This window comes from Salvelinus alpinus, chromosome 23, assembly GCF_045679555.1.
Source record: "Salvelinus alpinus chromosome 23, SLU_Salpinus.1, whole genome shotgun sequence".
NCBI lineage: Eukaryota > Metazoa > Chordata > Actinopteri > Salmoniformes > Salmonidae > Salvelinus > Salvelinus alpinus.
Genome location: NC_092108.1, coordinates 21,043,258 through 21,066,381, shown reverse-complemented (window position 1 = coordinate 21,066,381; position 23,124 = coordinate 21,043,258). Strand labels below are relative to the sequence as shown.

The following is a 23,124-nucleotide window of genomic DNA, read 5'->3' as shown; positions in this document are numbered from 1 at the left end:
GTTACAATGGCTCCTTATCTCACCCCTCCAGTAGGTTACAATGGCTCCTTATCTCACCCCTCCAGTAGGTTACAATGGGGAACAGAAAGGGGCTCCTCTCACCCCTCCAGTAGGTTGCAATGGCTCCTTTATCTCACCCCTCCAGTAGGTTACAATGGGGAACAGAAAGGGGCTCCTCTCACCCCTCCAGTAGGTTACAATGGCTCCTTATCTCACCCCTCCAGTAGGTTACAATGGGGAACAGAAAGGGGCTCCTCTCACCCCTCCAGTAGGTTACAATGGCTCCTTATCTCACCCCTCCAGTAGGTTACAATGGCTCCTCTCTCACCCCTCTAGTAGGTTACAATGGCTCCTCTCTCACCCCTCCAGTAGGTTACAATGGCTCCTTATCTCACCCCTCCAGTAGGTTACAATGGCTCCTTATCTCACCCCTCCAGTAGGTTACAATGGGGAACAGAAAGGGGCTCCTCTCACCCCTCCAGTAGGTTGCAGGAGTCGACACAGCTTCCTGCTCGGCTGTAGTCCTGACAGGCGAAACACATGGTGGGTCCAGGGCCCCAGCAGCCATATCTGGTACACATCCTGTCACAAGTGTTGTTCTGCATCCCTGCAAACACACATACAGACACATACTATAGATAGGCCCAAAAAATTGTCAAAGACTCCAGTCACCCAAGTCATAGACTGTTCTCTTCTACCGCACGTCAAGTGGTACCGGAGTGCCAAGTCTAGGTCCAAAAGGCTCCTTAACAGCTTCTACCCGCAAGCCATAAAACTGCTGAACAATTAATTAAATGGCCACCTGGACTATTTACATTGACCCCCCCTTTGATTTTACACTGCTGCTACGTGCTGTTTATTATCTACAGTATGCATAGTTACTCCCTACCTCGACTAACCTTTACCCCAGCACATTGACTCGGTACCAGTACCCCCTGTATATAGCCTTGGTATTGTTATTTTATTGTGCTACTTTTATTTATTTTTTTAAATTACTTTATTTTATTTAGTAAATATTTTCTTAACTCTATTTCTTGAACTGCATTGTTGGTGAAGGGCTTGTAAGTAAGCATTTCACCTGTTGTATTCGGAGCATTTGACAAATAAAATTTGATATCAATACAAAATAATAGTTTTAACCCTTTTCTCTTTTCACACAACCCTGCACAAGCAACAGGCTAGCGTTAATTTCCTTTCTCCCACAATAACACTCCATCATCATTGCATTCTGTAGCTATCACAGTTTTATGACCACAACAATAGAGGGTAAATATTATCTCGGACCCACTCATATCCCAGTGTAACCTTTCGTTTAGTAAGCACCGAACATGTTATCGCTAATTTGTCATGGGCTTGAGCTGATATTATGGTGTTGACTCCTGGTGTTTGTTGTGTATCTCCTGTTTGTTAGTGTTTTCCCTTTTTTCTGTTATGTGACCACAAAAATCTATAAAAATGTTAATCATAAAAAAATGACTGAATGATTTACCGCAGTCGGCTGCGTCGGCGTTGTTCTCCAGCCTGGCGGTCTGAGAGTTGGACTTGAACAACTGCTTCCAGTGGTGATTCTTGGTGTAGCAGAGGTTGGGGTTTTTTGCAATGACCACGTCTCCGTCACTAATCTCCTTCAGGTTACGCAGCCCCAGGTGGGTGATGGTTAACTGGGTTATGGCCAAGCTCAACAGAACACTGAGAACAGAGAGAGGGGAGGGGAAATGGGGAGAGGGAGAGAGAGGAGTTAAAGGGATATTGAATGAGTCACATCCTCTCATTCACTGTCAGTGGCACCCTGTAGTAGAGGCTGAGGTTTAGAGAGAGGCCAGGGACAGTAATCTTACCGCTTGGTCCGACCACGGATGATCTCCAGGTTCTCAAATGGACTGAGAGACGTCATGTTCTCAGGCCAGTTCTGAATCAGCAAGTACCCTGGAAGATGAATAGATGTTTTTGTAATAATCATGAAAAGTGCACTTTTGTCTGATTTGAACTGCCATGGCTCTATTCTTACCGGTAATTTCTCTGACAGTCTTGAACACTTCTAGCTTGGCCGGATCCATCTTAGGTGCTTTGGTGAACGTGTCCCTGTGAATAGCAATAACAACTGTGCCATGTATCTGTCATATTCGTGAATTGCACAATACAAAGGTTAGAAATGATCTATGATGTTTCTACAATTTCAAAAAACCTTAATTCGCTCACTACTTACCCATGGATAGATGTGTAGATAATAGCAATGTTCCCATTGATTTTGGTACAGTTTTTAAATGTGTCAATGTTGGTGGCATTAATTGACAGAATATTGGCAAGTTTTCCCATTCCAAGTCCATTGCAAACTGTGAAAATTAGTAACATATTAATAAAAACAAACGTGGCTACTAATTTCTTGCCACACAGAAAAGTTAGTTTGAGAAATCACAAGCCCAAAAAAAACAGAAGATTAGTGCAGTATATCAGATTAAAATACATTTTTATTCAATAAGTAAAATTTAAAAAAATCGGAAAATCCTCTATTGGAAAATAAAATGGTATTGAACACAACCCTGCAGTGCATCTTTGGGGAATAACACTGGGGTGAACTTTACATGTTACAGAGAGGCACATTCATGCAGTATCATCGTGAACGCTATAATCCCTGCCATCAGAATGTATAGTAGGAGCTGTAGCAGTATCAACTACCTTTGGGGCACAGTCCATCACACTTCTTGCACTTCCTGACCCCTCCCTCGTCCACCTCGTATGTGTCACCACTGCACGTCCGAACGCACGCTCCATGGTCCGTCACCACATAGTTATCTGAGGGGAGAAAAACATAAAATATGATTATATTCTAAGAGTACACAATCAGCACTCATTAATCATATACATATGGTTCTAAAATCAAGTCAAATTAAAAACGATATTTAAAAAATCTACCAAGAGGTTGATTCCTTCAAAGGAATAAAACTAAGAGAATATACAGTGGGGAGAACAAGTATTTGATACACTGCCGATTTTGCAGGTTTTCCTACTTACAAAGCATGTAGAGGTCTGTAATTTTTATCATAGGTACACTTCAACTGTGAGAGACGGAATTTAAAACAAAAATCCAGAAAATCACATTGTATGATTTTTAAGTAATTAATTCGCATTTTATTGCATGACATAAGTATTTGATCACCTACCAACCAGTAAGAATTCCGGCTCTCACAGACCTGTTAGTTTTTCTTTAAGAAGCCCTCCTGTTCTCCACTCATTACCTGTATTAACTGCACCTGTTTGAACTCGTTACCTGTATAAAAGACACCTGTCCACCCACTCAATCAAACAGACTCCAACCTCTCCACAATGGCCAAGACCAGAGAGCTGTGTAAGGACATCAGGGATAAAATTGTAGACCTGCACAAGGCTGGGATGGGCTACAGGACAATAGGTAAGCAGCTTGGTGAGAAGGCAACAACTGTTGGCGCAATTATTAGAAAATGGAAGAAGTTCAAGATGACGGTCAATCACCCTCGGTCTGGGGCTCCATGCAAGATCTCACCTCGTGGGGCATCAATGATCATGAGGAAGGTGAGGGATCAGCCCAGAACTACACGGCAGGACCTGGTTAATGACCTGAAGAGAGCTGGGACCACAGTCTCAAAGAAAACCATTAGTAACACACTACGCCGTCATGGATTAAAATCCTGCAGCGCACGCAAGGTCCCCCTGCTTAAGCCAGCGCATGTCCAGGCCCGTCTGAAGTTTGCCAATGACCATCTGGATGATCCAGAGGAGGAATTGGAGAAGGTCATGTGGTCTGATGAGACAAAAATAGAGCTTTTTGGTCTAAACTCCACTCGCCGTGTTTGGAGGAAGAAGAAGGATTAGTACAACCCCAAGAACACCATCCTAACCGTGAAGCTTGGAGGTGGAAACATCATTCTTTGGGGATGCTTTTCTGCAAAGGGGACAGGATGACTGCACCGTATTGAGGGGAGGATGGATGGGGCCATGCATCGCGAGATCTTGGCCAACAACCTCCTTCCCTCAGTAAGAGCATTGAAGATAGGTCGTGGCTGGGTCTTCCAGCATGACAACGACCCGAAACACACAGCCAGGGCAACTAAGGAGTGGCTCCGTAAGAAGCATCTCAAGGTCCTGGAGTGGCCTAGCCAGTCTCCAGACCTGAACCCAATAGAAAATCTTTGGAGGGAGCTGAAAGTCCGTTTTGCCCAGCGACAGCCCCGAAACCTGAAGGATCTGGAGAAGGTCTGTATGGAGGAGTGGGCCAAAATCCCTGCTGCAGTGTGTGCAAACCTGGTCAAGAACTACAGGAAACGTATGATCTCTGTAATTGCAAACAAAGGTTTCTGTACCAAATATTAAGTTCTGCTTTTCTGATGTATCAAATACTTATGTCATGCAATAAAATGCAAATTAATTACTTAAAAATCATACAATGTGATTTTCTGGATTTTTGTTTTAGATTCCGTCTCTCACAGTTGAAGTGTACCTGTGATAAAAATTACAGACCTCTACATGCTTTGTAAGTAGGAAAACCTGCAAAATCGGCAGTGTATCAAATACTTGTTCTCCCCACTGTATAATAAACCTATATAATGCAATACAGGACAGTATTTTATGCATGCCAGAGTTTGAGTGCTGATTCTAACAGAAAGTGGAGGCTGCTGCATTAGCACACCCTAAAACTACATCATTTTCTTTCCTTGCTTATGCAGTTTATGATTAAACTCAGTCTGACACAGACTGACTGACACTAACACCAGGCTAGAGGGACCATATGGCCCCTTGTTCAAAATACCACATCTGAACGTTTCACATCACTGAGACTCATACAGTACCAGTCAAAAGTTTGGACACACCTACTCATTCAAGGGTTTTTCTTTATTTTTATTATTTTCTACATTGTAGAATAATAGTGAAGACATCAAAACTATGAAATAACAGTGTTAAAGTGTTAAATAAATTAAAATATATTTTAGTTTTTAGATTCTTAAAAGTAGCCAACCATTGCCTTGATGACAGCTTTGCACACTCTTGGCATTCTCTCAGCCAGCTTCATCTGAACTGCTTTTCCAACAGTCTTGAAGGAGTTCCCACATGCTGAGCACTTGTTGGCTGCTTTTCCTTCACTCTGCAGTCCAACTCATCCCAAACCATCTCAATTGGGTTGAGGTCAGGTGATTGTGGAGGCCAGGTCATCTGATGCAGCACTCCATCACTCTCCTTCTTGGTAACATAGCCCTTACACAGCCTGGAGGTATGTTGGGTCATTGTCCTGTTGAAAAACAAATGATAGTCCCACTAAGCGCAAACCAGATGGGATGGCGTATCGCTGCAGAATGCTGTGGTAGCCATGCTGGTCAAGTGTGGCTTGAATTCTAAATAAATCATTGACAGTGTCACCAGCAAAGCACCCCCACACCCCCACACCATCACACATCCCCCTCCATGCTTCACGGTGGGAACCACACATGCAGAGATCATCCGTTCTCCTACTCTGCGTCTCACAAAAACACTGCGGTTGGAAGCAAAAATCTCAAATTTGGACTCATCAGACCAAAGGACAGATTTCCACCAGTCTAATGTCCACCAAGTCTCTTTTTCTTATTGCTGTCCTTTAGTTGTGGTTTCTTTGCAGCAATTCAACCATGAAGGCCTGATTAACGCAGTCTCCTCTGAACAGTTGATGTTGAGATGTGTCTGTTACTTGAACTCTGAAGCATTTATTTGGCCTGCAATTTCTGAGGCGGGTAACTCTAATGAATTCTGGGTCTTCCTTTCCTGTGGGGTTCTCATGAGAGCCAGTTTCATCATAGCGCTTGATGGTTTTTGCCAGTGGTGTAAAGTACTTTACTAAAGTAGTACTTTAAAGTATTTTTATTTGTTTTTTGGGGTATCTGACCTATTTATATTTTGACTACTTTTACTTCACTACATTCCTAAAGAAAATTATGTACTTTTTACTCCATAGTAAAAATATATATTTTTTTTTTCCCCCCCCTGACACAAAGTACTTGTTACATTTTGAATGCTTAGCAGGACAGAAAATGGTCCAATTGCCACACTTATCAAGAGAACATCCCTGGTCATCCCTACTGCCTCTGATCTGGCGGACTCACTAAACACAAATGCTTTGTTTTTAAATTATGTCTGAGTGTGATCCTGGCTATTCCTTAATAAGGGATTTTTTAAATTATTTGTACTTTTACTTTTTATACTTACAGTGAAGTCCTACATTTTTCACTATTCCTGACATTTAATCCTAGTAAAAAATTACCTGTCTTAGGTAAGTTAGGATCACCACTTTATTTTAAGAATGTGAAATGTCAGTAGAGAGAATGATTTATTTCGGATTTTATTTATTTTATCACATTCCCAGTGGGTCAGAAGTTTACCATACACTCAATTAGCATTTGGTAGCATTGCCTTTAAAATTGTTTAACTTGGGTCAAACGTTTCAGGTTGCCTTCCACAAGCTTCCCACAATGTTGGGTGAATTTTGGCCCATTCCTCCTGACAGAGCTGTCAGGTTTGTAGGCCTCCTTGCTCACACACGCTTTTTCAGAAGCCATTTTTCTACAACTATGGAAGTATGCTTCGGGTCATTGTCCATTTGGAAGACCCATTTGCGACCAAGCTTTAACTTCATGACTGATGTCTTGAGATGTTGCTTCAATATATCCACATAATTTTCCTTCCTCATGATGCCAAACAGTTCTATTTTTGTTTTATCAGACCAGAGGACATTTCTCCAAAAAGTACGATCTTTGTCCCCATGTGCAGTTGCAAACCGTAGTCTGGCTTTTTTATGGCGGTTTTGGAGCAGTGGCTTCTTCCTTGCTGAGCGGCCTTTCAGGTTATGTCGATATAGTACTCGTTTTACTGTGGATATAGATATTTTTGTACCTGTTTCCTCCAGCATCTTCACAAAGTCCTTTGCTGTTGTTCTGGGATTGATTTACACTTTATTCTTTAGGAGACAGAACACGTCTCCTTCCTGAGCGGTATGACGGCTGCGTGGTCCCATGGTGTTTATACTTGCGTACTATTGTTTGTGCAGATGAACGTGGTACCTTCAGGCATTTGGAAAATGCTCCCAAGGATGAACCAGACTTGTGGAGGTCTACCATTTTTTCCCGCTGAGGTCTTGGCTGATTTTTGTTGATTTTCCCATGATGTCAAGCAAAGAGGCACTCAGTTTGAAGGTAGGCCTTGAAATACATCCACAGGTACACCTCCAATTGACTCAAATTATGTCAATTAGCCTATCAGAAGCTTCTAAAGCCATGACATTTTCTGGACTTTTCCAAGCTGTTTAAAGGCACAGTCAACTTAGTGTATATAAACCTCTGACCCACTGGAATTGTGATACAGTGAATTATAAGTGAAATAATCTGTCTGTAAACAATTGTTGGGAAAATTACTTGTGTCATGCACAAAGTAGATGTCCTAACCGACTTGCCAAAACCATAGTTTGTTAACAAGAAATGTGTGGAGTGGTTGAAAAACGAGTTTTAATGACTCCAACCTAAGTGTATGTAAACTACCGACTTCAACTGTAAGTATATTTTAGCAACTACATTTACTTTTGATACTTAAGTATATTTAAAACCAAATACTTTGACTTTTACTCAAGTAGTATTTTACTGGGTGACTTTCACTTTTACTTGAGTCATTTTCTATTAAGGTATCTTAACTTTTACTCAAGTATGACAATTGAGTACTTTTTCCACCACTGTTTTTTTGCAACTGCACTTGAAGAAACGTTCAGAGTTCTAGAAATTTTCCAGATTGACTGACCTTCATTTCTTAAAGTAATAATGGACTGTCATTTTTCTTTGCTTATTTGAGCTGTTCTTGCCATAATATGGACTTTTACCAAATAGGGCTATCTTCTGTATACCACCCCTACCTTGTCACAACACAACTGATTGGCTCAAATGCATTAAGAAGGACAGAAATTCCACAAATTAACATTTAAATAAGGCACACCTGTTAATTGAAATGCATTCATGAAGCTGGTTGAGAGAATGCCAAGAGTGTGCAAAGCTGTCAAAGGCAAAGGGTAGATACTTTGAAGAATCACAAATATAAAATATATTTTGATTTGTTTAACACTTTTTTGGTTACTACATGATTCCAAATGTGTTATTTCATAGTTTTGATGTCATCACTATTATTCTACAATGTAGAAAATAGTAAAAATAAAGAAAAAACCTTGTCCAAACTTTTGACTGGTACTGTATGTGTTGTCTGTAGACTCGGTTGAAGCCCCCTCTGTGTACAGAGTTTATATACCAGGGCTTCCCAGTCCTGGTCCTGGAGGGCCAAAACATGTTTTTGTTTCTACCTGGTAGTTAATTGCACTCATTGAGTAACTCAAGTTGAAGACATACCAGGGTACTGCAGGCTGCCATTAGTAACTAAATGATGATCCGTATAACTTATTTTGTGTGTAATTGTAAAGCTCAAGGAGACACATCTGGTGTATTAGAAGCAATTATTGGTACCATGATTGTCTTCTAATATTTTATTTATTTACACGAAGATTGACCACGAAGATTGCCAATTTTCCATTCACTATAATGGGGTTCCTGTTTTCTGCTAACAATGCCTGCCGTACCACAGTCAGCTTTGAACTTCTGTGGCTTCAATGAGACAGGGGAGTCGTTCTCCCCTGGTCCCAGGTCTGAATTACTCCATGATTAGGAGAGGATGAAAACCAGAAGTGTTTCGGCCCTCCAGCACCAGGATGGGGCAGCCATGTTCTAACCAATCCTTATATCATGTATCCTATACTGCAGCCTCATAGAGGAGGTAATTGGGGGACATGGAGGGGACACGGAGGGCCATGGGGGTTTTCTTACGAGGACAAGTCTTGACGCAGGTGGCCCCGAAGTTGTACTTCCCGCCTGGGTTGTTGACCAATTGGTGAAGGTTGCGGTCATAGAGCAGGAGGCGGGGACACGAGTCTTTACACATCCCATCATCCTGAAAGTCACGGCAAGCCTACGACATCAAAGAAGGTTGGGTTTATTAGGCACCAAACTGAAGAAAACAGACTGACACCGGGAGGGACAACCTGAACTTGTCCATTAAGAAATGCTTGTTTTCACTTTCCATTGCATTTTTTTTTTTAATGTCCTAATCACAGTGCTTGACTTGGACAAATACAGTGGGGAGAACAAGTATTTGATACACTGCCGATTTTGCAGGTTTTCCTACTTACAAAGCATGTAGAGGTCTGTCATTTTTATCATAGGTACACTTCAACTGTGAGAGACGGAATCTAAAACAAAAATCCAGAAAATCACATTGTATGATTTTTAAGTAATTCATTTGCATTTTATTGCATGACATAAGTATTTGATCACCTACCAACCAGTAAGAATTCCGTCTCTCACAGACCTGTTAGTTTTTCTTTAAGAAGCCCTCCTGTTCTCCACTCATTACCTGTATTAACTGCACCTGTTTGAACTCGTTACCTGTATAAAAGACACCTGTCCACACACTCAATCAAACAGACTCCAACCTCTCCACAATGGCCAAGACCAGAGAGCTGTGTAAGGACATCAGGGATAAAATTGTAGACCTGCACAAGGCTGGGATGGGCTACAGGACAATAGGCAAGCAGCTTGGTGAGAAGGCAACAACTGTTGGCGCAATTATTAGAAAATGGAAGAAGTTCAAGATGACGGTCAATCACCCTCGGTCTGGGGCTCCAAGCAAGATCTCACCTCGTGGGGCATCAATGATCATGAGGACGGTGAGGGATCAGCCCAGAACTACACGGCAGGACCTGGTCAATGACCTGAAGAGAGCTGGGACCACAGTCACAAAGAAAACCATTAGTAACACACTACGCCGTCATGGATTAAAATCCTGCAGCGCACGCAAGGTCCCCCTGCTCAAGCCAGCGCATGTCCAGGCCCGTCTGAAGTTTGCCAATGACCATCTGGATGATCCAGAGGAGGAATGGGAGAAGGTCATGTGGTCTGATGAGACAAAAATAGAGCTTTTTGGTCTAAACTCCACTCGCCGTGTTTGGAGGAAGAAGAAGGAAGAGTACAAACCCAAGAACACCATCCCAACCGTGAAGCATGGAGGTGGAAACATCATTCTTTGGGGATGCTTTTCTGCAAAGGGGACAGGACGACTGCACCGTATTGAGGGGAGGATGGATGGGGCCATGTATCGCGAGATCTTGGCCAACAACCTCCTTCCCTCAGTAAGAGCATTGAAGATGGGTCGTGGCTGGGTCTTCCAGCATGACAACGACCCGAAACACACAGCCAGGGCAACTAAGGAGTGGCTCCGTAAGAAGCATCTCAAGGTCCTGGAGTGGCCAGTCTCCAGACCTGAACCCAATAGAAAATCTTTGGAGGGAGCTGAAAGTCTGTATTGCCCAGCGACAGCCCCGAAACCTGAAGGATCTGGAGAAGGTCTGTATGGAGGAGTGGGCCAAAATCCCTGCTGCAGTGTGTGCAAACCTGGTCAAGAACTACAGGAAACGTATGATCTCTGTAATTGCAAACAAAGGTTTCTGTACCAAATATTAAGTTCTGCTTTTCTGATGTATCAAATACTTATGTCATGCAATAAAATGTAAATGAATTACTTAAAAATCATACAATGTGATTTTCTGGATTTTTTTTTTCAGATTCTGTCTCTCACAGTTGAAGTGTACCTCTGATAAAAAATTACAGACCTCTACATGCTTTGTAAGTAGGAAAACCTGCAAAATCGGCAGTGTATCAAATACTTGTTCTCCCCACTGTAGGTTTGGGTACTCATTTTGGGTGACGGTACCGTTTATATTTAGGTGCAGGAGCTACGCAATACTTTTGAGCTAATATTCTACAAAGAGGAACAGGAGCTCAAACAGTACAACATTTGTGGTGCCGGTACTCAGCTCCTACCCAAGTAAAGTACGGCCTAATCATCAATTCGACCCAGCCTTCACTGACAGAGAGCACTAGGACCATATAACAGAGCCATATATACTCATGATAACACTGCATTTCTATTTCATGCCTTAGCTTAGCCAGAGAGGAATAGGTGACGCTGGCTTAGCTCCCAGCTGGGGACCCAGCCTGATTCTCAAGGCACTGTCAAAAAGCAGGGTTTAACCAGTGATATAATGGGTCACTGGATGCAAGAGCAACACAATTTGGTTTCAATCATAAAGTGGATAGAAAACACTGTTACGGGTGGGTGTATGGTTGGTCGTGAGCCAGTAAGTCACAAGGGAGCCTCATAAGAGAGAAATAATAATGTGTGAAATGCAATGTGGGTCTGTTTCCTCAAACCCTTGACTTGAGTGACGACACTGTTATTGGGTTAAGAACTAACTCGAAATAATACATAATAGCTTGTGAGAGATGCAAGTGTCCTCCCTTATGGAGTCACTCATGGCCTCTCTCCCTATAACCTCTGACCCCAGTACAATGTGAAGGTAGCTTCAGTCTCTCTCTTCCTGGTAAAATCACATGACATGGTGAGGTAATAATCCTGACCCCAGTACAGTGTGTGAAGTTGGTGTGTCTGTCAGTCTCTCACCAGATGGTCTAGGTCCAGTACAGTGTGACGGTGTGTTATGGTTAAGGTCTCTCACCAGACAGTCTGGCTCCAGTACAGTGTGAAGGTGGGTTATGGTTAAGGTCTCTCACCAGACAGTCTGGGTCCAGTACAGTGTGAAGGTGTGTTATGGTTAAGGTCTCTCACCAGGCAGTCTGGGTCCAGTACAGTGTGAAGGTGTGTTATGGTTAAGGTCTCTCACCAGACAGTCTGGCTCCAGTACAGTGTGAAGGTGGGTTATGGTTAAGGTCTCTCACCAGACAGTCTGGGTCCAGTACAGTGTGAAGGTGTGTTATGGTTAAGGTCTCTCACCAGACAGTCTGGGTCCAGTACAGTGTGAAGGTGTGTTATGGTTAAGGTCTCTCACCAGACAGTCTGGCTCCAGTACAGTGTAAAGGTGGGTTATGGTTAAGGTCTCTCACCAGACAGTCTGGGTCCAGTGCAGTGTGAAGGTGGGTTATGGTTAGGGTCTCACCAGACAGTCTGGGTCCAGTACAGTGTGAAGGTGTGTTATGGTTAAGGTCTCTCACCAGACAGTCTGGGTCCAGTACAGTGTGAAGGTGGGTTATGGTTAAGGTCTCTCACCAGACAGTCTGGGTTCAGTGCAGTGTGAAGGTGGGTTATGGTTAAGGTCTCTCACCAGACAGTCTGGCTCCAGTGCAGTGTGAAGGTGGGTTATGGTTAGGGTCTCACCAGACAGTCTGTAGGTCTGGGTCCAGTGCAGTGTGAAGGTGGGTTATGGTTAGGGTCTCTCACCAGACAGTCTGGGTCCAGTACAGTGTGAAGGTGGGTTATGGTTAAGGTCTCTCACCAGACAGTCTGGGTCCAGTACAGTGTGAAGGTGGGTTATGGTTAGGGTCTCACCAGATGGTCTGTAGGTCTGGGTCCAGTACAGTGTGAAGGTGGGTTATGGTTAGGGTCTCACCAGATGGTCTGTAGGTCTGGGTCCAGTACAGTGTGAAGGTGGGTTATGGTTAAGGTCTCTCACCAGACAGTCTGGCTCCAGTACAGTGTGAAGGTGGGTTATGGTTAAGGTCTCTCACCAGACAGTCTGGGTCCAGTACAGTGTGAAGGTGTGTTATGGTTAAGGTCTCTCACCAGGCAGTCTGGGTCCAGTACAGTGTGAAGGTGGGTTATGGTTAAGGTCTCTCACCAGACAGTCTGTAGGTCTGGGTCCAGTACAGTGTGAAGGTGTGTTATGGTTAAGGTCTCTCACCAGACAGTCTGGGTCCAGTACAGTGTGAAGGTGGGTTATGGTTAAGGTCTCTCACCAGACAGTCTGGGTCCAGTACAGTGTGAAGGTGTGTTATGGTTAAGGTCTCTCACCAGACAGTCTGGGTCCAGTACAGTGTGAAGGTGTGTTATGGTTAAGGTCTCTCACCAGACAGTCTGGCTCCAGTACAGTGTGAAGGTGGGTTATGGTTAAGGTCTCTCACCAGACAGTCTGGGTCCAGTGCAGTGTGAAGGTGGGTTATGGTTAGGGTCTCACCAGACAGTCTGGGTCCAGTACAGTGTGAAGGTGTGTTATGGTTAAGGTCTCTCACCAGACAGTCTGGGTCCAGTACAGTGTGAAGGTGTGTTATGGTTAAGGTCTCTCACCAGACAGTCTGGGTCCAGTGCAGTGTGAAGGTGGGTTATGGTTAAGGTCTCTCACCAGACAGTCTGGCTCCAGTACAGTGTGAAGGTGTGTTATGGTTAAGGTCTCTCACCAGACAGTCTGGGTCCAGTACAGTGTGAAGGTGGGTTATGGTTAAGGTCTCTCACCAGACAGTCTGGGTTCAGTGCAGTGTGAACGTGGGTTATGGTTAAGGTCTCTCACCAGACAGTCTGGCTCCAGTGCAGTGTGAAGGTGGGTTATGGTTAGGGTCTCACCAGACAGTCTGTAGGTCTGGGTCCAGTGCAGTGTGAAGGTGGGTTATGGTTAGGGTCTCACCAGACAGTCTGTAGGTCTGGGTCCAGTACAGTGTGAAGGTGGGTTATGGTTAGGGTCTCACCAGACAGTCTGTAGGTCTGGGTCCAGTGCAGTGTGAAGGTGGGTTATGGTTAGGGTCTCTCACCAGACAGTCTGGGTCCAGTACAGTGTGAAGGTGGGTTATGGTTAAGGTCTCTCACCAGACAGTCTGGGTCCAGTACAGTGTGAAGGTGGGTTATGGTTAGGGTCTCACCAGATGGTCTGTAGGTCTGGGTCCAGTACAGTGTGAAGGTGGGTTATGGTTAGGGTCTCACCAGATGGTCTGTAGGTCTGGGTCCAGTACAGTGTGAAGGTGGGTTATGGTTAAGGTCTCTCACCAGACAGTCTGGGTCCAGTACAGTGTGAAGGTGGGTTATGGTTAGGGTCTCACCAGACAGTCTGTAGGTCTGGGTCCAGTGCAGTGTGAAGGTGGGTTATGGTTAGGGTCTCACCAGACAGTCTGTAGGTCTGGGTCCAGTACAGTGTGAAGGTGGGTTATGGTTAGGGTCTCACCAGACAGTCTGTAGGTCTGGGTCCAGTGCAGTGTGAAGGTGGGTTATGGTTAGGGTCTCACCAGACAGTCTGTAGGTCTGGGTCCAGTGCAGTGTGAAGGTGGGTTATGGTTAGGGTCTCACCAGACAGTCTGTAGGTCTGGGTCCAGTACAGTGTGAAGGTGGGTTATGGTTAAGGTCTCTCACCAGACAGTCTGTAGGTCTGGGTCCAGTACAGTGTGAAGGTGGGTTATGGTTAGGGTCTCTCACCAGACAGTCTGTAGGTCTGGGTCCAGTGCAGTGTGAAGGTGGGTTATGGTTAGGGTCTCCCCAGACAGTATGTAGGTCTGGGTCCAGTGCAGTGTGAAGGTGGGTTATGGTTAAGGTCTCTCACCAGACAGTCTGTAGGTCTGGGTCCAGTGCAGTGTGAAGGTGGGTTATGGTTAAGGTCTCTCACCAGACAGTCTGGCTCCAGTGCAGTGTGAAGGTGGGTTATGGTTAGGGTCTCTCACCAGACAGTCTGTAGGTCTGGGTCCAGTGCAGTGTGAAGGTGGGTTATGGTTAAGGTCTCTCACCAGACAGTCTGGCTCCAGTGCAGTGTGAAGGTGGGTTATGGTTAGGGTCTCACCAGACAGTCTGTAGGTCTGGGTCCAGTACAGTGTGAAGGTGGGTTATGGTTAGGGTCTCACCAGACAGTCTGTAGGTCTGGGTCCAGTGCAGTGTGAAGGTGGGTTATGGTTAGGGTCTCTCACCAGACAGTCTGGGTCCAGTACAGTGTGAAGGTGGGTTATGGTTAAGGTCTCTCACCAGACAGTCTGGGTCCAGTACAGTGTGAAGGTGGGTTATGGTTAGGGTCTCACCAGATGGTCTGTAGGTCTGGGTCCAGTACAGTGTGAAGGTGGGTTATGGTTAGGGTCTCACCAGATGGTCTGTAGGTCTGGGTCCAGTACAGTGTGAAGGTGGGTTATGGTTAAGGTCTCTCACCAGACAGTCTGGGTCCAGTACAGTGTGAAGGTGGGTTATGGTTAGGGTCTCACCAGACAGTCTGTAGGTCTGGGTCCAGTGCAGTGTGAAGGTGGGTTATGGTTAGGGTCTCACCAGACAGTCTGTAGGTCTGGGTCCAGTACAGTGTGAAGGTGGGTTATGGTTAGGGTCTCACCAGACAGTCTGTAGGTCTGGGTCCAGTGCAGTGTGAAGGTGGGTTATGGTTAGGGTCTCACCAGACAGTCTGTAGGTCTGGGTCCAGTGCAGTGTGAAGGTGGGTTATGGTTAGGGTCTCACCAGACAGTCTGTAGGTCTGGGTCCAGTACAGTGTGAAGGTGGGTTATGGTTAAGGTCTCTCACCAGACAGTCTGTAGGTCTGGGTCCAGTACAGTGTGAAGGTGGGTTATGGTTAGGGTCTCTCACCAGACAGTCTGTAGGTCTGGGTCCAGTGCAGTGTGAAGGTGGGTTATGGTTAGGGTCTCACCAGACAGTCTGTAGGTCTGGGTCCAGTGCAGTGTGAAGGTGGGTTATGGTTAAGGTCTCTCACCAGACAGTCTGTAGGTCTGGGTCCAGTGCAGTGTGAAGGTGGGTTATGGTTAAGGTCTCTCACCAGACAGTCTGTAGGTCTGGGTCCAGTGCAGTGTGAAGGTGGGTTATGGTTAAGGTCTCTCACCAGACAGTCTGTAGGTCTGGGTCCAGTACAGTGTGAAGGTGGGTTATGGTTAGGGTCTCACCAGACAGTCTGTAGGTCTGGGTCCAGTGCAGTGTGAAGGTGGGTTATGGTTAGGGTCTCACCAGATGGTCTGTAGGTCTGGGTCCAGTACAGTGTGAAGGTGGGTTATGGTTAAGGTCTCTCACCAGACAGTCTGTAGGTCTGGGTCCAGTACAGTGTGAAGGTGGGTTATGGTTAAGGTCTCTCACCAGACAGTCTGGGTCCAGTACAGTGTGAAGGTGGGTTATGGTTAGGGTCTCACCAGACAGTCTGTAGGTCTGGGTCCAGTGCAGTGTGAAGGTGGGTTATGGTTAAGGCCTCTCACCAGACAGTCTGTAGGTCTGGGTCCAGTGCAGTGTGAAGGTGGGTTATGGTTAAGGCCTCTCACCAGACAGTCTGTAGGTCTGGGTCCAGTGCAGTGTGAAGGTCGGTTATGGTTAGGGTCTCTCACCAGACAGTCTGTAGGTCTGGGTCCAGTGCAGTGTGAAGGTGGGTTATGGTTGGGGTCTCACCAGACAGTCTGTAGGTCTGGGTCCAGTACAGTGTGAAGGTGGGTTATGGTTAGGGTCTCTCACCAGACAGTCTGTAGGTCTGGGTCCAGTGCAGTGTGAAGGTGGGTTATGGTTAGGGTCTCACCAGACAGTCTGTAGGTCTGGGTCCAGTGCAGTGTGAAGGTGGGTTATGGTTAGGGTCTCTCACCAGACAGTCTGTAGGTCTGGGTCCAGTGCAGTGTGAAGGTGGGTTAGGGTTAGGGTCTCACCAGACAGTCTGTAGGTCTGGGTCCAGTGCAGTGTGAAGGTGGGTTATGGTTAAGGCCTCTCACCAGACAGTCTGTAGGTCTGGGTCCAGTGCAGTGTGAAGGTGGGTTATGGTTAGGGTCTCACCAGACAGTCTGTAGGTCTGGGTCCAGTGCAGTGTGAAGGTGGGTTATGGTTAGGGTCTCTCACCAGACAGTCTGTAGGTCTGGGTCCAGTGCAGTGTGAAGGTGGGTTATGGTTAGGGTCTCTCACCAGACAGTCTGTAGGTCTGGGTCCAGTGCAGTGTGAAGGTGGGTTATGGTTAGGGTCTCACCAGACAGTCTGTAGGTCTGGGTCCAGTGCAGTGTGAAGGTGGGTTATGGTTAGGGTCTCACCAGACAGTCTGTAGGTCTGGGTCCAGTGCAGTGTGAAGGTGGGTTATGGTTAAGGTCTCTCACCAGACAGTCTGTAGGTCTGGGTCCAGTGCAGTGTGAAGGTGGGTTATGGTTAGGGTCTCACCAGACAGTCTGTAGGTCTGGGTCCAGTGCAGTGTGAAGGTGGGTTATGGTTAGGGTCTCACCAGACAGTCTGTAGGTCTGGGTCCAGTGCAGTGTGAAGGTGGGTTATGGTTAGGGTCTCACCAGACAGTCTGTAGGTCTGGGTCCAGTGCAGTGTGAAGGTGGGTTATGGTTAAGGTCTCTCACCAGACAGTCTGTAGGTCTGGGTCCAGTGCAGTGTGAAGGTGGGTTATGGTTAAGGTCTCTCACCAGACAGTCTGGCTCCAGTGCAGTGTGAAGGTGGGTTATGGTTAGGGTCTCACCAGACAGTCTGTAGGTCTGGGTCCAGTACAGTGTGAAGGTGGGTTATGGTTAGGGTCTCACCAGACAGTCTGTAGGTCTGGGTCCAGTGCAGTGTGAAGGTGGGTTATGGTTAGGGTCACTCACCAGACAGTCTGGGTCCAGTACAGTGTGAAGGTGGGTTATGGTTAAGGTCTCTCACCAGACAGTCTGGGTCCAGTACAGTGTGAAGGTGGGTTATGGTTAGGGTCTCACCAGACAGTCTGTAGGTCTGGGTCCAGTACAGTGTGAAGGTGGGTTATGGTTAGGGTCTCACCAGATGGTCTGTAGGTCTGGGTCCAGTACAGTGTGAAGGTGGGTTATGGTTAAGGTCTCTCACCAGACAGTCTGGGTCCAGTACAGTGTGAAGGTGGGTTATGGTTAGGGTCTCACCAGACAGTCTGTAGGTCTGGGTCCAGTGCAGTGTGAAGGTGGGTTATGGTTAGGGTCTCACCAGACAGTCTGTAGGTCTGGGTCCAGTACAGTGTGAAGGTGGGTTATGGTTAGGGTCTCACCAGACAGTCTGTAGGTCTGGGTCCAGTGCAGTGTGAAGGTGGGTTATGGTTAGGGTCTCACCAGACAGTCTGTAGGTCTGGGTCCAGTGCAGTGTGAAGGTGGGTTATGGTTAGGGTCTCACCAGACAGTCTGTAGGTCTGGGTCCAGTACAGTGTGAAGGTGGGTTATGGTTAAGGTCTCTCACCAGACAGTCTGTAGGTCTGGGTCCAGTACAGTGTGAAGGTGGGTTATGGTTAGGGTCTCTCACCAGACAGTCTGTAGGTCTGGGTCCAGTGCAGTGTGAAGGTGGGTTATGGTTAGGGTCTCACCAGACAGTCTGTAGGTCTGGGTCCAGTGCAGTGTGAAGGTGGGTTATGGTTAAGGTCTCTCACCAGACAGTCTGTAGGTCTGGGTCCAGTGCAGTGTGAAGGTGGGTTATGGTTAAGGTCTCTCACCAGACAGTCTGTAGGTCTGGGTCCAGTGCAGTGTGAAGGTGGGTTATGGTTAAGGTCTCTCACCAGACAGTCTGTAGGTCTGGGTCCAGTACAGTGTGAAGGTGGGTTATGGTTAGGGTCTCACCAGACAGTCTGTAGGTCTGGGTCCAGTGCAGTGTGAAGGTGGGTTATGGTTAGGGCTCTCACCAGACTGAGTCTCGTAGGTCTGGGTCCAGTAGCAGTGTGACAGGTGGGTTATGGTCTAAGGGCTCTCTCGGACCAAGACAGTCTGTAGGTCTGGGTCCAGTACAGTGTGAAGGTGGGTTATGGTTAAGGTCTCTCACCAGACAGTCTGGGTCCAGTACAGTGTGAAGGTGGGTTATGGTTAGGGTCTCACCAGACAGTCTGTAGGTCTGGGTCCAGTGCAGTGTGAAGGTGGGTTATGGTTAAGGCCTCTCACCAGACAGTCTGTAGGTCTGGGTCCAGTGCAGTGTGAAGGTGGGTTATGGTTAAGGCCTCTCACCAGACAGTCTGTAGGTCTGGGTCCAGTGCAGTGTGAAGGTCGGTTATGGTTAGGGTCTCTCACCAGACAGTCTGTAGGTCTGGGTCCAGTGCAGTGTGAAGGTGGGTTATGGTTGGGGTCTCACCAGACAGTCTGTAGGTCTGGGTCCAGTACAGTGTGAAGGTGGGTTATGGTTAGGGTCTCTCACCAGACAGTCTGTAGGTCTGGGTCCAGTGCAGTGTGAAGGTGGGTTATGGTTAGGGTCTCACCAGACAGTCTGTAGGTCTGGGTCCAGTGCAGTGTGAAGGTGGGTTATGGTTAGGGTCTCTCACCAGACAGTCTGTAGGTCTGGGTCCAGTGCAGTGTGAAGGTGGGTTAGGGTTAGGGTCTCACCAGACAGTCTGTAGGTCTGGGTCCAGTGCAGTGTGAAGGTGGGTTATGGTTAGGGTCTCACCAGACAGTCTGTAGGTCTGGGTCCAGTACTGTGTGAAGGTGGGTTATGGTTAGGGTCTCACCAGACAGTCTGTAGGTCTGGGTCCAGTGCAGTGTGAAGGTGGGTTATGGTTAGGGTCTCACCAGACAGTCTGTAGGTCTGGGTCCAGTGCAGTGTGAAGGTGGGTTATGGTTAGGGTCTCACCAGACAGTCTGTAGGTCTGGGTCCAGTGCAGTGTGAAGGTGGGTTATGGTTAAGGTCTCACCAGACAGTCTGTAGGTCTGGGTCCAGTGCAGTGTGAAGGTGGGTTATGGTTAGGGTCTCACCAGACAGTCTGTAGGTCTGGGTCCAGTACAGTGTGAAGGTGGGTTATGGTTAAGGTCTCTCACCAGACAGTCTGTAGGTCTGGGTCCAGTACAGTGTGAAGGTGGGTTATAGTTAGGGTCTCACCAGACAGTCTGTAGGTCTGGGTCCAGTGCAGTGTGAAGGTGGGTTATGGTTAGGGTCTCACCAGACAGTCTGTAGGTCTGGGTCCAGTACAGTGTGAAGGTGGGTTATGGTTAGGGTCTCACCAGACAGTCTGTAGGTCTGGGTCCAGTACAGTGTGAAGGTGGGTTATGGTTAGGGTCTCTCACCAGACAGTCTGTAGGTCTGGGTCCAGTGCAGTGTGAAGGTGGGTTATGGTTAGGGTCTCACCAGACAGTCTGTAGGTCTGGGTCCAGTACAGTGTGAAGATGGGTTATGGTTAGGGTCTCACCAGACAGTCTGTAGGTCTGGGTCCAGTGCAGTGTGAAGGTGGGTTATGGTTAAGGCCTCTCACCAGACAGTCTGTAGGTCTGGGTCCAGTGCAGTGTGAAGGTGGGTTATGGTTAGGGTCTCACCAGACAGTCTGTAGGTCTGGGTCCAGTGCAGTGTGAAGGTGGGTTATGGTTAGGGTCTCTCACCAGACAGTCTGTAGGTCTGGGTCCAGTGCAGTGTGAAGGTGGGTTATGGTTAGGGTCTCTCACCAGACAGTCTGTAGGTCTGGGTCCAGTGCAGTGTGAAGGTGGGTTATGGTTAGGGTCTCACCAGACAGTCTGTAGGTCTGGGTCCAGTGCAGTGTGAAGGTGGGTTATGGTTAGGGTCTCACCAGACAGTCTGTAGGTCTGGGTCCAGTGCAGTGTGAAGGTGGGTTATGGTTAAGGTCTCTCACCAGACAGTCTGTAGGTCTGGGTCCAGTGCAGTGTGAAGGTGGGTTATGGTTAGGGTCTCACCAGACAGTCTGTAGGTCTGGGTCCAGTGCAGTGTGAAGGTGGGTTATGGTTAGGGTCTCACCAGACAGTCTGTAGGTCTGGGTCCAGTGCAGTGTGAAGGTGGGTTATGGTTAGGGTCTCACCAGACAGTCTGTAGGTCTGGGTCCAGTGCAGTGTGAAGGTGGGTTATGGTTAGGGTCTCACCAGACAGTCTGTAGGTCTGGGTCCAGTGCAGTGTGAAGGTGGGTTATGGTTAGGGTCTCACCAGACAGTCTGTAGGTCTGGGTCCAGTGCAGTGTGAAGGTGGGTTATGGTTAGGGTCTCACCAGACAGTCTGTAGGTCTGGGTCCAGTGCAGTGTGAAGGTGGGTTATGGTTAAGGTCTCTCACCAGACAGTCTGTAGGTCTGGGTCCAGTGCAGTGTGAAGGTGGGTTATGGTTAGGGTCTCACCAGACAGTCTGTAGGTCTGGGTCCAGTGCAGTGTGAAGGTGGGTTATGGTTAGGGTCTCACCAGACAGTCTGTAGGTCTGGGTCCAGTGCAGTGTGAAGGTGGGTTATGGTTAGGGTCTCACCAGACAGTCTGTAGGTCTGGGTCCAGTGCAGCCTGCAGCACAGTGTTCGTTGCAGCAGTCGATGGGGGACGGACCCTTACATCTCTTAGAGCACTGCTGGGCACAGTTCAGTTTCGTCACTAGAAAAGGATTAGAAATACCAAATCAAATTTTATTTGTCACATGCTTCATAAACAACAAGTGTAGACTAACAGTGAAATGCTGAGTTACGGCCCTTCCCAACAATGCAGAGAGAAATAAAATAGAAAAATAATAGAAAAGTTAAACACGTAATAATACTGTAAAAGTAATAATAAATACACAATGAGAAATGATAACTTGGCTATATACACGAGGTACCAGTCCCGAGTCGATGTGCCGGAGTAAGAGGTAATTGAGATAAATATGTACATATACAGTAACTAGGAATTAAGTAACTAGGCAACAGGATAGATAATAAAGAGTAGCAGAAGCATTTGTGATTGGTCAAAAAAAATTGTGCAAAAAGGGTCAATGCAGATAGTTGGCAGGGTAGCCTAGCGGTTAATAGCGTTAGGGCAGTACCCAAAAGGTTTCTGGTTTGAATCCCCGAGCCAACTAGGTGAAAAGTCTGTCAATGTGCCCTTGAGCAAGGCATTTAACCCTAATTGCTCCTGTAAGTCACTCTGGATAAGAGCGCCTGCTAAACAACTCAAATGTAAAATAGTCTGGGTAGGTATTTAGTTAATTATTTAACTAAACTATTTTGGGGTTAGAAGCTGTTGGTTCCTTAGTTGGTGCATTGGTACTGCTTGCCGTGCAATAGCAGAGAAAACAGTCTATGACTTGAGTGGCTGGAGTCTTTGAACATTTTTCTGGCCTTCCTCTGACACTGCCTGGTATAGAGGTCCTGGATGGCAGGGAGCTCAGCCCCAGTGATGTAATGGACCGTATGCACTACCCTCTGTAGCGCCTTGCAGTTGTGTATGGTTTAAACTTGAAAGACTTACACGTCTGGCAGTGTTCTGGGCCGGGCGCCCAACAGGAACCATTGAAGCATCCAGGATCACATCTTTTACCTACAAAAACATAGGTACAAATAAAAGTTTAGCAAAATCTTAACTTCCAAACCATTACTTTAATGTTTAATCAAATAAAGTTGGAATATTTGACAGTTGAAAGTGAAACATTACGAAACTGTTGGCCAAACTTGTTGAAGCAGCTTCCTGTTAATATCTTACAACATGAACCAGTCTAGCCTCAAGGGTGTATAAAAACACAAAACCTTGAATGGGATTATGGTAGGTACATTTATGTGACGCAATGTTTGTGTTGTAACAGGAGCTCCTTACAGAGCCGATAGTTGCTGGGTTCAGGTAACTGCATGTTGGGTTTGCTGTTACTGTTTACAATGTCCAACCACTGGATGGTCTCCACGTTACACAGCTGGTTGTCTGAGAACTTCACTCCTCCTTTCAGGATCTCTGGAAATTGGAGAGAGACTTGTTTATTTTCAGGTGGAAGCTAAATATTGGTGTGAATTAATCAATGTAATAAAGCTGTGTAGATGAAATACAACAAACTACTGAATCTTCAGATCCAGATGCAAGCCTAACTTCAACCCTAACCTCAAGCCTAACCTCAGCTTCATGTCCATATCCTGGTTCAACCCTAAACCTAGCTTCATGTCCACATCCTGGTTCAACCCTAAACCTAGCTTCATGTCCACATCCTGGTTCAAGCCTAAACCTAGCTTCATGTCCATATCCTGGTTCAACCCTAAACCTAGCTTCATGTCCACATCCTGGTTCAACCCTAAACCTAGCTTCATGTCCACATCCTGGTTAAAGCCTAACTGTAGCCTCAACCCTAACCCTCGCTTCATGTCCATATCCTGGTTCAACCCTAACCCTAGCTTCATGTCCATATCCTGGTTCAACCCTAACCCTAGCTTCATGTCCACATCCTGGTTCAAGCCTAACTGTAGCCTTAAACTAACCCTAGCTTCATGTCCATATCCTGGTTCAACCCTAACCCTAGCTTCATGTCCACATCCTGGTTCAAGCCTAACTGTAGCCTCAACCCTAACCCTAGCTTCATGTCCATATCCTGGTTCAACCCTAAACCTAGCTTCATGTCCATATCCTGTTCAACCCTAAACCTAGCTTCATGTCCACATCCTGGTTCAAGCCTAACTGTAGCCTTAAACTAACCCTAGCTTCATG

At 46.6% G+C, this 23,124-nt stretch overlaps 1 protein-coding gene across 1 annotated transcript in view; it reads right to left on the bottom strand.

Moving 5' to 3' along the window:
• The window catches only part of LOC139550546 (epidermal growth factor receptor-like), a 97,852-nt gene that overhangs the window by 17,576 nt on the left and 57,152 nt on the right, over positions 1 to 23,124 (bottom strand). Inside the window, exons 4-13 of the mRNA XM_071361498.1 lie at positions 22,252 to 22,383; positions 21,910 to 21,978; positions 20,942 to 21,060; positions 8,853 to 8,994; positions 2,677 to 2,793; positions 2,207 to 2,333; positions 2,009 to 2,082; positions 1,839 to 1,926; positions 1,490 to 1,689; positions 475 to 607 (exon numbers count right to left, since the gene is read on the bottom strand). Coding sequence (XP_071217599.1) covers positions 475 to 607; positions 1,490 to 1,689; positions 1,839 to 1,926; positions 2,009 to 2,082; positions 2,207 to 2,333; positions 2,677 to 2,793; positions 8,853 to 8,994; positions 20,942 to 21,060; positions 21,910 to 21,978; positions 22,252 to 22,383 — 1,201 coding nt within the window. The remainder of the gene's footprint in view (positions 1 to 474; positions 608 to 1,489; positions 1,690 to 1,838; positions 1,927 to 2,008; positions 2,083 to 2,206; positions 2,334 to 2,676; positions 2,794 to 8,852; positions 8,995 to 20,941; positions 21,061 to 21,909; positions 21,979 to 22,251; positions 22,384 to 23,124) is intronic.